Raw genomic sequence first — 16,252 nt, forward strand, 5'->3', positions numbered from 1 at the left:
GAGAGGAATCAAAAACCAATGTATCACTTATAGTGAGTAATATTAGCTAAAGATGAAAAACAATCATTGAAAAAATATATATAAATGGAGCTAATGAATGGATCTTGCTTCACTGACCTAAAATCTTAAAATTTTCTACATATTATTTACAGGCAATAATTATTCAAATATTCAGTACAAAAAAGAAACAAACTTACTTGCAACGCCTGTCTGACATGTTATCCACTGAGGAGTGCTAGGATTTCCACAACTCTGAGTCTCTACTTTAATCTCATAAATAGAATGGTAAGTAAGGTTAGAAATAATGTGTATAGGACCGTTCGCATAAGAAAGGGTGGAAGTGTTGGTTACAGTAAACTTGAAATTAGAGTAGTTTCCATTGGGCGTGTCCCAGTCCAGAATAATTTTTGCATCTCCAGAGTTTGGTCCATACCCTATTAAGTTCTTCACAGGACTTGCATCTGTCGAAGTGAAGTAGATATAAATATTAGTTTAAAAAAAGTTGTTATTGGTTAAATGTGTGCAACAATGTGTGAAAATATATTTTCCTATATTTTGTTTTATTGTATTCAAAACACAAAAAACAGATAACTTCACACAAGATCCAATGTCATGCATTTAGGACTGTATAAAAGATGGAATGTTATGAGCATACTTGTGCAGTTGGACACCATTTCTATGGCAGATCCTGTTCCATCAGATGTCTTAGTGATGATGTTGATGTTGTAGTCAGTACCAGGAGTCAGTTCAGGGATGCTATATAAAGTTCCACCAGTTGTGGCGCTCCTAGCATAAGTCCAATTGTGGCTTTGCCAGGTGACAAAAAATTGATAGGTATCCTTATACTCATCAGGTAGGATCCAACTTAAATTGATACGTTCCTCATCAGGATCAAGTTTGAGAGACTTCACGTTGTGAGGTCCTGATGGTTTAATAAACAAGTGAGAAATGTTAGTGTCCGCAGTGTCCGGTAAGCCAGACACTGCAGTGCCTGGCAACAAATAATGTGTTTTATGTGAATTTTTTCAAAGTAGTGGATAAACAAATGTGGTTTGATCTGAACCATTCAATGGCTTTTTCTTAAAGATGTTTTCCAGCCAATAGGTCGGACCTACAATCCAATCTCAAGTCATCTGCAGACTCAAAAACATATAATCTAGGATTGTCCATGTATTTGGCCCACTTCATCTTCTAATCAACTCAGCAGATTCCCTGTTCCTGCTGGAAATGTGCAATGCCAGTTTTCATTGCATGTTTATATGCATGTCAAAAACTGTAATTTTGGGCACATTTGACCAGAGCAAATTCTTTGATATGTTTTCTATATCCCCTCCTTGTCCACAAAGGACATATTTTTGCCCTCAACAGATAGCTGTTGTGTCGAACGATTCTCCCACTTCAGCTTTGAATCTGTGGAGCTCTTAAAAAGTTACCATTTGCTTCATGGCTGCTTCTCTGATTAATGCACTTTAGATTTACAGTTAAGGTTTACAGCACTATTTCACTAGTTTTGCAGTTGGGCCACACTCTTTCAATCTTTGGATGGTGAATCAAACAGTGGTCTTTGAGATCCTTACAGCTCAGAGCATTGTTTTATTATTATTATTATTATTATATAACCTAAATCCACTACAAATGTCTTCACACTTTTATCCCTGAATCTCTCTGCTGTGTTTCTTGGTCCAAATGATGCTTTTTGGTAACTGATTCACGCTAACAAAGCTTTAAGCACATAAGAGCTGTTTTTACCCAGATTATATTCCAAAAATATCATCTTTACTCACTAAACAGGTAATGTGTAATGGCAACCCGCTGAACAAAATTCTATTTAGGGATAAAAGGTGGTAAATACAAATTTAAATCTTGTGCTGCACTGTGTTGGCCTGTAGCATAAAATGAAATACACTGAAGTTTGTGGTTGCAACAGTTTTTGGAAAGTATTTGTTTTACAAGACATTGTGAGAGTAATTGATATAAGAGATTAATGATGAATAAAATAAGATTCTTACTTGTGGTCACGTATATGTCAACAGATTTACTCTCAAAATACATTGGTCCCACAGTTGTCACAGAAATGTTGTAGGAAGTCCCAGACAGAAGTTGGGACAAAATGTAATTTGTCTTGTTAGAAGGAATTTCGTTCTGAGAATAATTGTAGGTCAGCTTGTAGCTGTAGTTGAATGCATGTTCCATATGAGGTGCTTGTCCCCATTGCAGTTCAATAGAACTGGTAGTTTGCTTCTGGATGCCAATATTCCCAGGAGGATTTGGGTCTGCAAAGACAGAATTCATCACATGTACAATTAATCATGTATGCATTTGGAAAATTTCCGCAAACATATTGGAGGCTGGTTGGTACTTTTTGTGGCACACCGAGTTTAACAACATATTTAGGGAGTGTCTGAGGGTGAAGTTGATAAGATAGCTAAAATATTCCCCAACAGTGGAAAGTTGATGAGACATGGTGAGGCAATTTGTATTGCTACTACTATTATTTCTATCATTATTATTTATATTATTTGTTGTAGTAGTATTTACTGGGGAGATTAGTAAGAATTACATAAAGCTTATTTTTAAGTATCATCTTGCACTTATTTTAATTGTACGTAAAAAAAAACCCCATCAAAACAGACAAAAGTTACTAAGAATAATAATTAGTGATACTCACATGTTGCAGTTGTAACAATTTCAGATGGTACTCTGAATGTTCCACTGTGTGATATCATCACAGCACTACAGAGCTCTGCAGCGTGCAGGTTGTAAAACCGGAAGGTGTTATTAAAACTGGGCACTGCTGTTTGATTTGGACTTGAGGAGCAGTTCAGATGAAGTTCATATTTCTCCACATTTCCAGGAGGGTTGGTCCATGATACCAGGACTGAATCATTGAATCCCTCATTGGAGATATTGAGCAATGCCACATTGGGTTCTGTTGATGTACAGCCATAAAAAATGTAAACAATTCAACACTGATACAAGTTAAAGAAAAAATAAGGGAAGACAGTAAAGCCCTACTAGTGTACTGAGTGGTGCAGATCTCTTTCCCTTCAGTGCCATTCTCTGCTATGACAGTAACACAGAAGCTGCAGTTGGTTCCAGAGATGAGATCTGAGAAGGTCATGTTTTCTGCTTCTGAGTTGGTAGTTTGGTTGTGACAGCCCGTTGTCTCCACCCGATATTTGAAGTCGACCTTGTACTCGTATGGTTTTGTCCAGTTTAGGTAAACAGCAGTTGTGTTTAAGGTAAAAGCATTTAGATCTGTGATATTATAAGGCCCTGAAAAACATATAATCAACTGCTGTTAGGTAAACAGCAGTTGTGTTTAAGGTAAAAGCATTTAAATCTGTGATATTATAAGGCCCTCAAAAACATATAATCTAGGATTGCCATGTATTTAGCCAACTTCATCTTCTAATCAACTCAGCAGATTCCCTGTTCCTGCTGGAAATGTGCAATGCCAGTTTTCATTGCATGTTTATATGCATGTCAAAAACTGTAATTTTGGGCACATTTGACCAGAGCAAATTCTTTGATATGTTTTCTATATCCCCTCCTTGTCCACAAAGGACATATTTTTGCCCTCAACAGATAGCTGTTGTGTCGAACGATTCTCCCACTTCAGCTTTGAATCTGTGGAGCTCTTAAAAAGTTACCATTTGCTTCATGGCTGCTTCTCTGATTAATGCACTTTTAGATTTACAGTTAAGGTTTACAGCACTATTTCACTAGTTTTGCAGTTGGGCCACACTCTTTCCATCTTTGGATGGTGAATCAAACAGTGGTCTTTGAGATCCTTACAGCTCAGAGCATTGTTTTATTATTATTATTATTATTATATAACCTAAATCCACTACAAATGTCTTCACACTTTTATCCCTGAATCTCTCTGCTGTGTTTCTTGGTCCAAATGATGCTTTTTGGTAACTGATTCACGCTAACAAAGCTTTAAGCACATAAGAGCTGTTTTTACCCAGATTATATTCCAAAAATATCATCTTTACTCACTAAACAGGTAATGTGTAATGGCAACCCGCTGAACAAAATTCTATTTAGGGATAAAAGGTGGTAAATACAAATTTAAATCTTGTGCTGCACTGTGTTGGTCTGTAGCATAAAATGAAATACACTGAAGTTTGTGGTTGCAACAGTTTTTGGAAAGTATTTGTTTTACAAGACATTGTGAGAGTAATTGATATAAGAGATTAATGATGAATAAAATAAGATTCTTACTTGTGGTCACGTATATGTCAACAGATTTACTCTCAAAATACATTGGTCCCACAGTTGTCACAGAAATGTTGTAGGAAGTCCCAGACAGAAGTTGGGACAAAATGTAATTTGTCTTGTTAGAAGGAATTTCGTTCTGAGAATAATTGTAGGTCAACTTGTAGCTGTAGTTGAATGCATGTTCCATATGAGGTGCTTGTCCCCATTGCAGTTCAATAGAACTGGTAGTTTGCTTCTGGATGCCAATATTCCCAGGAGGATTTGGGTCTGCAAAGACAGAATTCATCACATGTACAATTAATCATGTATGCATTTGGAAAATTTCCGCAAACATATTGGGGGCTGGTTGGTACTTTTTGTGGCACACCGAGTTTAACAACATATTTAGGGAGTGTCTGAGGGTGAAGTTGATAAGATAGCTAAAATATTCCCCAACAGTGGAAAGTTGATGAGACATGGTGAGGCAATTTGTATTGCTATTACTATTATTTCTATCATTATTATTTATATTATTTGTTGTAGTAGTATTTACTGGGGAGATTAGTAAGAATTACATAAAGCTTATTTTTAAGTATCATCTTGCACTTATTTTAATTGTACGTAAAAAAACCCCCCATCAAAACAGACAAAAGTTACTAAGAATAATAATTAGTGATACTCACATGTTGCAGTTGTAACAATTTCAGATGGTACTCTGAATGTTCCACTGTGTGATATCATCACAGCACTGCAGAGCTCTGCAGCGTGCAGGTTGTAAAACCGGAAGGTGTTATTAAAACTGGGCATTGCTGTTTGATTTGAACCTGAGGAGCAGTTCAGATGAAGTTCATATTTCTCCACATTTCCAGGAGGTTTGGTCCATGATACCAGGACTGAATCATTGAATCCCTCATTGGAGATATTGAGCAATGCCACATTGGGTTCTGTTGATGTACAGCCATAAAAAATGTAAACAATTCAACACTGATACAAGTTAAAGAAAAAATAAGGGAAGACAGTAAAGCCCTACTAGTGTACTGAGTGGTGCAGATCTCTTTCCCTTCAGTGCCATTCTCTGCTATGACAGTAACACAGAAGCTGCAGTTGGTTCCAGAGATGAGATCTGAGAAGGTCATGTTTTCTGCTTCTGAGTTGGTAGTTTGGTTGTGACAGCCCGTTGTCTTCCACCCGATATTTGAAGTCGACCTTGTACTCGTATGGTTTTGTCCAGTTTAGGTAAACAGCAGTTGTGTTTAAGGTAAAAGCATTTAAATCTGTGATATTATAAGGCCCTGAAAACAAGACAATAAACTGTTTTGTTTTTGGAGAAAAAAAACCCAAACATATTTGCACAAGTCATTTGTAGCATGCTCTTACAAGCTACGATGCACTTACTTGTATAGTAGAAAACCTTCACAGACTCTGCTCGAGTGTAATCTTCTGTAACTGTAGTGACGGTAAAATTGTATTTGCTCCCAGACTTAAGACCATTAAATGTAATTGTTGCATCATTTACCACTTTCCACTGTGATACATTAAGAACAATCACTTGTAAGCTGCACTTCATAAATGTAGGGTGGTTTGCTGTTTGCCTGATTCCACTTCAGGGTTACTGAACTAGGGGTGATTCCTGTCTCTGTCAGACCCGTCACCGAATTTGGTCCTAAAAAACAGGATAAAAGTGATCAGAGTAGATACGTTTATTAAAGTCTTTTTAGGTTCGATCACACAGGAGGGACAATTGTAGGAAAACTAACACAAGATCATACATTAGGAAAAAAGTTTAAGAAATATGTCAGTAAAAGAAATATGTCTTTAAATTTTTACAAATGTTTTAAAAGTGTTAAAAATGTATGACTTGAATGTTAAATAATCTCTATTAACAGAACAAATAACAGAATGATCAAACTTATGTTGTCAAAGTATTTTACATTTTTAAAAATGATCATGTGCAAAAAACTTCCTCCAAATATATGAAATAGTCCCTTAACACAAGAATTCAATAATATGAATTTAGCAGTAGCGCTAATTGAATTGTTAGTGCAATTTTAAAATTGAGTACAACGAAGACAAACTTTATGACAACACTTGTTGTCATTTTATTCACAGTAATGAGCATGATGAAACTGGCTGTTTGTGTTTACTCACTTGTATAGTTTTGTGTGCTCTGTATGGTACTCTTATAACCCCACGCACCAACAGTGACTACAGAAACTGTGTACATGGATCCTGACTCAAGATTTTCCAACAGGAACGAGTTGTTCTTGGTAACATAAGAGTCATTTTTAGTGAACACAGGTGAAGTTCTGGGGAGGGTCCATGTTAGCTGGAAGGGACCAATTAAATCTGATGGAACTGTTGGTCTGAAACTCCACCATGATAGAGCCAGGGGGGTTAGGAACTAAGCAGAAGAATAAATCAGGTCACAAACATGAGAATAACCAATGCATATCCAAGTGCAGATAAAAAACAAAATCACTAAATTTAGGAAACTTACAAGTTGCATTGTAAACACTTCTGCTTGCTCTCCTTTGGTCCACTTTTAGTGACAACCTCAACATGGTAAAGCACTCCTGGTTTCAAATTCTCAAATGTATACTGTGTAGTCTCGTTAGTCAGACTTGTGTTGTATATCAAGGAATCTGTGTTATTGTATAACTGGATAAGATATGAGGAAACCTGCCCAACTGCTTTTGTCCAGTTCACTGACAAGCTGGAGGTGGTTCCTATGACTAAAATGTCTGAGACCTGTGCAGGAACTGGAAGAGAAATTTAGAAACAACAATGAACATCATTCAAAATTAAAAAAAAAAGAATCAAATCTGAACAAGAAATGCATGTTTGCTTAATCTGCAGGTATTGCTGAAAATACATGCATTTAATCTGAACAGTTATACAACAGACTGGGTGGGCTAAAAAGTTTGAAAGTTGAAAAACATGACCAATGCGAAGACTTTAATTCTGACCAAATAATTATTCTGGCCATATAGTAGTACTGTCGATCAATTAATCAGATTAATCACAGATTAATTAGATAGATAGATAGATAGATAGATAGATAGATAGATAGATAGATAGATAGATAGATAGATAGATAGATAGATAGATAGATAGATAGATAGATAGATAGATAGATAGATAGATAGATAGATAGATAGATAGATAGATAGATAGATAGATAGATAGATAGATAGATAGATAGATAGATAAAAATCTGTGAATATTATGAGATTCTATTTTTGAAGGATTAAAGACTATGAGGCGTCATCTCTGTGCTGATTTGTGTCCCATACTTTCCTGAGGGCAAAACTAAATTGCCTAAATTCCATTTTGACAAATACAAATTACCAATAACTATGATAATTGGTAATTATCAAGAGAGAAAGTACTACAAAAAGAACAGTTGTGCACAATATTTTCTCCTTTCACTATATAATTTGGCTCCAGAGAACAACATTTTTAAGTCTTAAAATTTGTCTTTTTCATTTTTTTCAGGTATGTGTGAGGGAAAAATCAATCAAAAACCTGTCAAAAGACCGTCAGATGCCCTCTTTCAGCTCCATCATCCTCCACTGAATACAAAGTTCTTAACTAATAACTTTAGGGAACTATAGACTAAGATTTCTTCAAAAAAAAATTATATAAAATTCAGGCTCCTTGAAACCAAGATCTGATCAAATAGTTTGTATAAACAATTAAATATTTATCCAAAGTCTTAAAATTCTGGAAGAGTGTATGACATACTTGTACGTTCCATTGTGCTTGTGCTTGTTGATGATACCCCTTCATGAACTGTCAACACATTAAATGTGTAAAGGGTTCCAGGAGTCAGACTGTTGAAGGTGAAGTTCTTAAAGTTCGTGGAGCTATTCTGAACTCGCTCACTGCCCAGCAATGCTTCCACCAGATAGTTGCAGGAATTACTGAAATTCATTTGTGTTTTCCATGAGAGCTGGATGGATGTGGTGCCCACGAAGCTCACAGTCAAATCGGTCACTGCTTTGGGCACTGAAGCAAGAATAACAGAGGGTTACCTTAGGTCAAAGGAGCATTATATTCTCAGCATTGAGACAGCAATGATCGACATATAATTACTTGTGTAACTCGACACCTCCACAGAGCTTGATGCAGTGTCTGATGAAACAATTGTTGTGATGATGATGGAGTAAAAGAAACCCGGCTCCAGACTGGGAACGTCATAGCTAGTGGTGCTGCCTTTGTTGATATAGGTGTTATCAAGTACTCCTGCGCTGTTGTAGGTTTGAACCCGGTACTGGTAATATTCTTGGACATTCAGTGGCTGTGACCAATTCACCCTTATGGAAGTTGGAGAAATAGGGCTGGCTTTTGCATTCTGCACTGGGTTTGGCACTGAGGATAAGAGAAGAAGAAAAAAAACAACAAAGAATATATGAAAATCTGAAATAAATGTGTAAATAAAAGCATTAAGTCTTTTGGAACAACATATAAAAATGCTGTATTTCTTCTGCGACTTTTCTGGTAAGTTACCAGAACTTTACCAGTTCTACCAGAACCAGTACTACCAGCTTACAACCTTTATCCCGAGGTGCATCAAGCACCCCTGGGATAAAGGTGTTTTATGCTGTTTCTATGTTTGAGACCCTTATTTTGAAGTATCAAAGGAAAACATTCTTGTTCCTTTTGCATTTATGGAGTACGCTAATAAATATAGACCAGCACAGGAAGCTTTCATCTCTTTTGAATTATTGCAGGAATCTGAGCTATTTGGTGAAAAAGAATAACAGAAAGGATACGTAAACAATCAGAATAGCACCTGTGATAACAAATCGCTTTAAAACATTAAAATTAACTATAGCTTTTTTGAATTTGGAGAATCTATATTAAATCTAGATGAACCACCATACGCATATGCAGCACCTGCTGCTCAATGAGTGTGAATATAAAGAAAACCCACTTTCACATCAGTCTCCAAAAATCTTCTCTAACACCATGAAAAAAAGCCACAGTTTTTGCTAGTCACTCTATAAGAGGAGGCAAGAGGGGTTTGAATACTCACTAAATAGAGTATTTAGAAAACCCAGATTGAACTGTGAAGAGCAACAAACTCCCAAGTTAGGAATGCTGACTAGGATAGTGTAAAACAACAATTTAATAAATAGAACAAACCTGGACTGAACAAAACTTATCACAGATTACTTGACACAGTTTGTCACTTGTAAGATCTTATTTCTTTAAAACATTGACCTGATAAAAACCGGCCCCTTGTACAAAGTCTTGTTTCGTACAGAGGGTCTCGGCCCTCAACTACTGAGAAACAATTGCTTCATGGAGGCGTTGACTCTGTTTTGGTTTTAAATTTTACCTAATCACTAATGTTTTCCCATGACGATACTCTGAAGCTTACCAGAAATTACCTGTGCTGAAAACAACCATCCTCCATTAAGAGAGAAGTGCCGAGCTGAACAAGCAGAATGTTAATGTTTAGAACATGGACGGACCAACTTTGTTCACTTCCTCTGATGTCATTGGCAAACTACAGACAGACTACAATTCTAACTCAATGCAGGAATTCAAGTCAGTGGGAGAAAGCCCTAGATTGAGCTGTGAAGCAAGATTTGAATTGAGCAGAATTACATAGCAAAGCAATGGCCAAGCTACTAAAACATTACTAAACACTCATCTTGTAAAGTTCTTAAAGACCCAACATCATCTCATCTCAAGATCTTCTATATAATGTTACACCCCAGGTTACAATGCTCTTTGGGTCTGATTACATAAACTTACAAGTGTAAGTATACTTGGCGACTGGAGAGCTACTCAGTTGTTCCGGTCCAACAGTTGTTATAGTTATGGTGTAATTGGTTCCAGACTGAAGACCATTTAACTCTATGTTCGTCTTCTCTGTAGAGCGGTTCTTTGATACAGTGTCATTTGGATTATTGTAGGTGATAATATAGCTGACTATTAAGAGCACCATCCATCGTTTTTGGAGTCACCCACTGCAGGTTTAAAGAAGAGTTTGTCCTGTTGGTGAAGTTGAAGGATGTGACAGACAACGGATCTAAAAGGGAGAGAAAACACACATACAAACACACACAAGTAAGTCTGCATTAAATTACAATGAAAAGTCTAGCCTGTTTTCTGTGCTAAGCTGAGCAACAAATGTTTTATATTAATCAGTGACATTGGTAAAATGTAGAAAACGTTTGGTAAAAATAAAAAAACAGGTAGTGTGTATTATAAAACATACTTCAGTACAATGTTAGCAAAAGAAAATGGTTTACTTAGGTAAAATTCGTATCAATATTTGGTCATTACTAATGCCAGAATTACTCAACAAGATGTTATAATTTGGGGAAATGTGGAACTTACATGTTGCAAATGAAAACTGATCAGAGGTATTGGTGAACGTTCCAGCTACAGCAGTCACTGTGAAAATGAAACTCCTTCCAGGAAGTAAACCAGAGAAAGCTGCTGTGGTGGCGTTTGTTATTGTGACGTTGTAGTTACTGCTTGCATTTGAGATGTTCACGATGTAATGGTCAACCCTTCCTTCAGGCAAAGTCCAAGTGATGTTTATATTGTCACTTGTTCTTGATTCAACCCTGATGTTCACAGGCTTTACAGGCCCTGTTCAGCAAAGTAAATAAATTAGTGAATGATATTTTTAACAGTCCTGATTAATAACTAGACAGATGCAGGTGTTTGTTAAAACAATTTGTCTCTGAGCATATATAAGAGCATCTAAAAACAGCAACAGTATTACAGTATTTTTTATAGTTACCAAAGGCTTAAAAGCCTTTCAAAGTCATGATTCACATTAACACAAAATGCCAGGCTCATACTTAAAGTCACAGAAAGTAACAGAAATGACCATAAAGTTGACCTAACTAAAGTATAAGGCAGAGTGAAAAAAGGAGTTAAGATTTTAATGAGACTGAAGACTTGAATTTACCATAAACCTCAATAAAGCTGAGGCAACATCTAATTTGGGATCTCTAATTGGTTGGGTCAGGATATTTCACCTCCTTCACCTGTTCAGCTCAAGTCAATTAACTAACCAATGTCAATATTTAAAAAGGAGTCAAATCAATAATCAATCATTTTCAACCCTGGTCCTCAGGACCCACTGTTCTGCCACACACCTGACTGAAATGAATGGGTGACTAACTGGTTTCTGAAACCCTTAATGCGGTAATGCAATAATTTAAGTCAGGTGTGTTGTTGAACATATTACGCATCCAAAACATGAAGGCTGGTGAGCCATGAGGACTTAGATTGAGATTCGCTGAGTTAGAAAAAGTATAAAATGTTTTTTTGTTGTTGTTTTTCTTCATAGTTTTACGTTCAATAAGGTAAAGACTTTACCTTATTCACAATTATGCTAAATTGTGAAATCAGATATTGACTACAATATCTGATTTCAATATCTGGATTATTATTATTATTATTTTTGGATTTCAGAAGGCCAGTAATTTGTTGTAGATATTTAGCTTCAAAAATTATCATATTTTGTAAAAAAAAAACTCTTCTATGGTGCATTAAGAAACAACTATGACCAAACACACTGCAAGCATGCAAACCTTAAAATACATAAATAATTAAGTATTTTCTTGCAATCCAGGCAGTTTTATTATGCATATTGTATATAGTGATATGAAACTGACAATAAACTTGTGGGATATTGTGCAGAAGCTACAGGAGATACATTTACGTTTGATCTCCAGATCATGTTTCCATCTGTCCACTGTAAGGAAGTGTTTCCCAATAATGTGATGACATTTGTGATTTCAGTGACATAAAGATGTTGATCACCTGAGGTATTGATCAATCTTTCAAAAAGACAAAAGAATGGAAAAGGTTTCTGACATAATTTAATCTTGTAATTGCAAAATGTTGCATCCATCTATCCATAACATTTAGGATAACTTAATTGTGTATTTCACAACAGTCTCACTCTATAATAACCTCTAATAACAGGAAGGCTAAATTTTAGTACAGAAAGCCTACTTATTTGACCCCTGATTAGAAATGGTCAGAGATGCCTCAGACACATTTCTTTGTTCATTTATTCTTCCACCTTTCCAGTGAATTCTATAGAAAGAACTGCTTCCCTTTGGTTTTGTCCAGTACACAAATAGAGATGATGTTGTTACAATAAAGACACTGAGATTTGTGACTACTTCAGGTTCTGTGAGCAGAAATCAATATGTTGCAAACATTTTAAAACCAAAAGGATGAAAAACTTGTCAAAGTGTGACAATAAAAAGCAGGTTCATAATCTTACTTGTAAATGCACAAATGTTTCTCTCATCACTCTCTGTTTTGTTGTCTGTAGCCACAGCCGTGACATTAAAACAGTAGTTTTCGCCAGGATTCAGCTCAGTCACATTCGCCTGAGTCTCACTTGTATTCAAATGTTTGTTTTCATTTTCCCTCTTTACTGTATAAAACAGTCTTTTCCCCTCAGGTTCAGTCCAATTCAAAGACACAGAGGTTGTTGTTACCTCAGTGACAGTGAGATTGTTGACTGCTTCAGGTTCTGCATGCAGACTAAATGTCAGTCAATATTAGATAGTACTTTTCTGATTACTTTTCACCATAGCAAGTTAGTTTCTTAGAACTCCTAAAATTTACATGGTGAGAGACTTCTGAAATTCAATATCATTAACAATACGGTCAACATTTATCCAGCCAGTATAGAATTGACAATAATAAGTTAGGATGACTGGGGGAAACGTTAGTGATTGCACCAAAGCTTGGCATCTTTGTCTGCTAGAGTCGGATTTGAACAGTTAACAGGAAGGCTACTTTATAGTACAGAAAGCCTACTTGTTTGACCCCTGGTTATTTCTAAATATTGCATCCATCAATCGATCCGTCCATCACTTAATGATCCCTCAATAAATCCCAAAGATTCAGGCTCACTTACTTGTGTTTTTCACAACAGTCTCAATCTTTCCTTCAGTGAGTTTATCAGCAGCTACAGCAGTTACAGTTATTGAATACTGCTCACCAGCAGTCAGATTAGAAATGGTCAGAGATGTCTCAGACACATTTCTTTGGAGACTTATTTCTCCACCTTTCCAATGAATTCTATAGAAAGAACTGCTTCCCTTTGGTTTTGTCCAGTACACAAATAGAGATGATGTTGTTACATTAAAGACACTGAGATTTGTGACTACTTCAGGTTCTGTGAGCAGAAATCAATATGTTGCAAACATTTTAAAACCAAAAGGATGAAAAACTTGTCAAAGTGTGACAATTAAAAGCAGGCTCATAATCTTACTTGTAAATGCACAAATGTTTCTCTCATCACTCTCTGTTTTGTTGTCTGTAGCCACAGCCGTGACATTAAAACAGTAGTTCTCTCCAGGAGTCAGTTCAGTCACATTCGCCTGAGTCTCACTTGTATTCAAATGTTTGTTTTCATTTTCCCTCTTTACTGTATAAAACAGTCTTTTCCCCTCAGGTTCAGTCCAATTCAAAGACACAGAGGTTGTTGTTACCTCAGTGACAGTGAGATTGTTGACTGCTTCAGGTTCTGTTCATGAAAGAGAAGTTCATGCAGACTAAATGTCAGTCAATATTAGATAGTACTTTTCTGATTACTTTTCACCATAGCAAGTTAGTTTCTTAGAACTCCTAAAATTTACATGGTGAGAGACTTCTGAAATTCAATATCATTAACAATATGGTCAACATTTATCCAGCCAGTATAGAATTGACAATAATAAGTTAGGATGACTGGGGGAAACGTTAGTGATTGCACCAAAGCTTGGCATCTTTTTCTGCTAGAGTCGGATTTGAACAGTTAACAGGAAGGCTACTTTATAGTACAGAAAGCCTACTTGTTTGACCCCTGGTTATTTCTAAATATTGCATCCATCAATCGATCCGTCCATCACTTAATGATCCCTCAATAAATCCCAAAGATTCAGGCTCACTTACTTGTGTTTTTCACAACAGTCTCAATCTTTCCTTCAGTGAGTTTATCAGCAGCTACAGCAGTTACAGTTATTGAATACTGCTCACCAGCAGTCAGATTAGAAATGGTCAGAGATGTCTCAGACACATTTCTTTGGAGACTTATTTCTCCACCTTTCCAATGAATTCTATAGAAAGAACTGCTTCCCTTTGGTTTTGTCCAGTACACAAATAGAGATGATGTTGTTACATTAAAGACACTGAGATTTGTGACTACTTCAGGTTCTGTGAGCAGAAATCAATATGTTGCAAACATTTTAAAACCAAAAGGATGAAAAACTTGTCAAAGTGTGACAATTAAAAGCAGGCTCATAATCTTACTTGTAAATGCACAAATGTTTCTCTCATCACTCTCTGTTTTGTTGTCTGTAGCCACAGCCGTGACATTAAAACAGTAGTTCTCTCCAGGAGTCAGTTCAGTCACATTCGCCTGAGTCTCACTTGTATTCAAATGTTTGTTTTCATTTTCCCACTTTACTGTATAAAACAGTCTTTTCCCCTCAGGTTCAGTCCAATTCAAAGACACAGAGGTTGTTGTTACCTCAGTGACAGTGAGATTGTTGACTGCTTCAGGTTCTGTTCATGAAAGAAAAGTTCATGCAGACTAAATGTCAGTCAATATTAGATAGTACTTTTCTGATTACTTTTCACCATAGCAAGTTAGTTTCTTAGAACTCCTAAAATTTGTATGGTGAGAGACTTCTGAAATTCAATATCATTAACAATATGGTCAACATTTATCCAGCCAGTATAGAATTGACAATAATAAGTTAGGATGACTGGGGGAAACGTTAGTGATTGCAACAAACTTGGCATCTTTTTCTGCTAGAGTCGGATTTGAACAGTTAACAGGAAGGCTACTTTATAGTACAGAAAGCCTACTTGTTTGACCCCTGGTTATTTCTAAATATTGCATCCATCAATCGATCCGTCCATCACTTAATGATCCCTCAATAAATCCCAAAGATTCAGGCTCACTTACTTGTGTATTTAACAACAGTCTCCCTCTTTCCTTCAGTGAGTTCATCAGCAGCTACAGCAGTTACAGTTATTGTATACTGCTCACCAGCAGTCAGATTAGAAATGGTCAGAGATGTCTCCGACACATTACTTTGGTCATTTATTCTTCCACCTTTCCAATGAACTCTATAGAAAGAGCTGTTTCCCTTTGGTTTTGTCCAGTTCACAAGTAGAGATGATGTTGTTACAATAAAGACACTGAGATTTGTGACTACTTCAGGTTCTGTGAGCAGAAATCAATATGTTGCAAACATTTTAAAACCAAAAGGATGAAAAACTTGTCAAAGTGTGACAATTAAAAGCAGGCTCATAATCTTACTTGTAAATCCACAAATGTTTCTCTCATCACTCTCTGTTTTGTTGTCTGTAGCCACAGCCGTGACATTAAAACAGTAGTTTTCGCCAGGATTCAGTTCAGTCACATTCGCCTGAGTCTCACTTGTATTCAAATGTTTCTTTTCATTTTCCCTCTTTACTGTATAAAACAGTCTTTTCCCCTCAGGTTCAGTCCAATTCAAAGACACAGAGGTTGTTGTTACCTCAGTGACAGTGAGATTGTTGACTGCTTCAGGTTCTGTTCATGAAAGAAAAGTTCATGCAGACTAAATGTCAGTCAATATTAGATAGTACTTTTCTGATTACTTTTCACCATAGCAAGTTAGTTTCTTAGAACTCCTAAAATTTACATGGTGAGAGACTTCTGAAATTCAATATCATTAACAATACGGTCAACATTTATCCAGCCAGTATAGAATTGACAATAATAAGTTAGGATGACTGGGGGAAACGTTAGTGATTGCACCAAAGCTTGGCATCTTTGTTTACTAGAGAGTCGGATTTGAACAGTTAACAGGAAGGCTACTTTGTAGTACAGAAAGCCTACTTATTTGACCCATGGTTATTTCTAAATATTGCATCCATCAATCGATCCGTCCAACACTTAACGATCCCTCAATAAATCCCAAAGATTCAGGCTCACTTACTTGTGTATTTCACAACAGTCTCACTCTTTCCTTCAGTGAGTTTATCAGCAGCTACAGCAGTTACAGTTATTGAA

The 16,252-nt window shown here is 36.3% G+C and overlaps 1 protein-coding gene across 1 annotated transcript in view; it reads right to left on the reverse strand.

The window, feature by feature from the left end:
• LOC116710676 (receptor-type tyrosine-protein phosphatase eta-like) overlaps positions 1 to 16,252 on the reverse strand; it is a 53,547-nt gene that overhangs the window by 7,064 nt on the left and 30,231 nt on the right. Inside the window, 19 exon segments of the mRNA XM_032549837.1 lie at positions 198 to 461; positions 656 to 922; positions 2,010 to 2,273; positions 2,669 to 2,929; positions 3,016 to 3,276; positions 4,231 to 4,494; positions 4,890 to 5,150; positions 5,237 to 5,435; positions 5,745 to 5,869; positions 6,355 to 6,502; positions 6,504 to 6,607; positions 6,704 to 6,720; positions 6,722 to 6,965; positions 7,951 to 8,214; positions 8,302 to 8,577; positions 9,973 to 10,156; positions 10,158 to 10,249; positions 10,561 to 10,818; positions 12,476 to 12,730. Of these exon segments, the coding sequence (XP_032405728.1) occupies positions 198 to 461; positions 656 to 922; positions 2,010 to 2,273; positions 2,669 to 2,929; positions 3,016 to 3,276; positions 4,231 to 4,494; positions 4,890 to 5,150; positions 5,237 to 5,435; positions 5,745 to 5,869; positions 6,355 to 6,502; positions 6,504 to 6,607; positions 6,704 to 6,720; positions 6,722 to 6,965; positions 7,951 to 8,214; positions 8,302 to 8,577; positions 9,973 to 10,156; positions 10,158 to 10,249; positions 10,561 to 10,818; positions 12,476 to 12,730 (4,008 nt within the window).

This window comes from Xiphophorus hellerii, chromosome 2, assembly GCF_003331165.1.
Source record: "Xiphophorus hellerii strain 12219 chromosome 2, Xiphophorus_hellerii-4.1, whole genome shotgun sequence".
NCBI classification, from domain to species: Eukaryota; Metazoa; Chordata; class Actinopteri; order Cyprinodontiformes; family Poeciliidae; genus Xiphophorus; species Xiphophorus hellerii.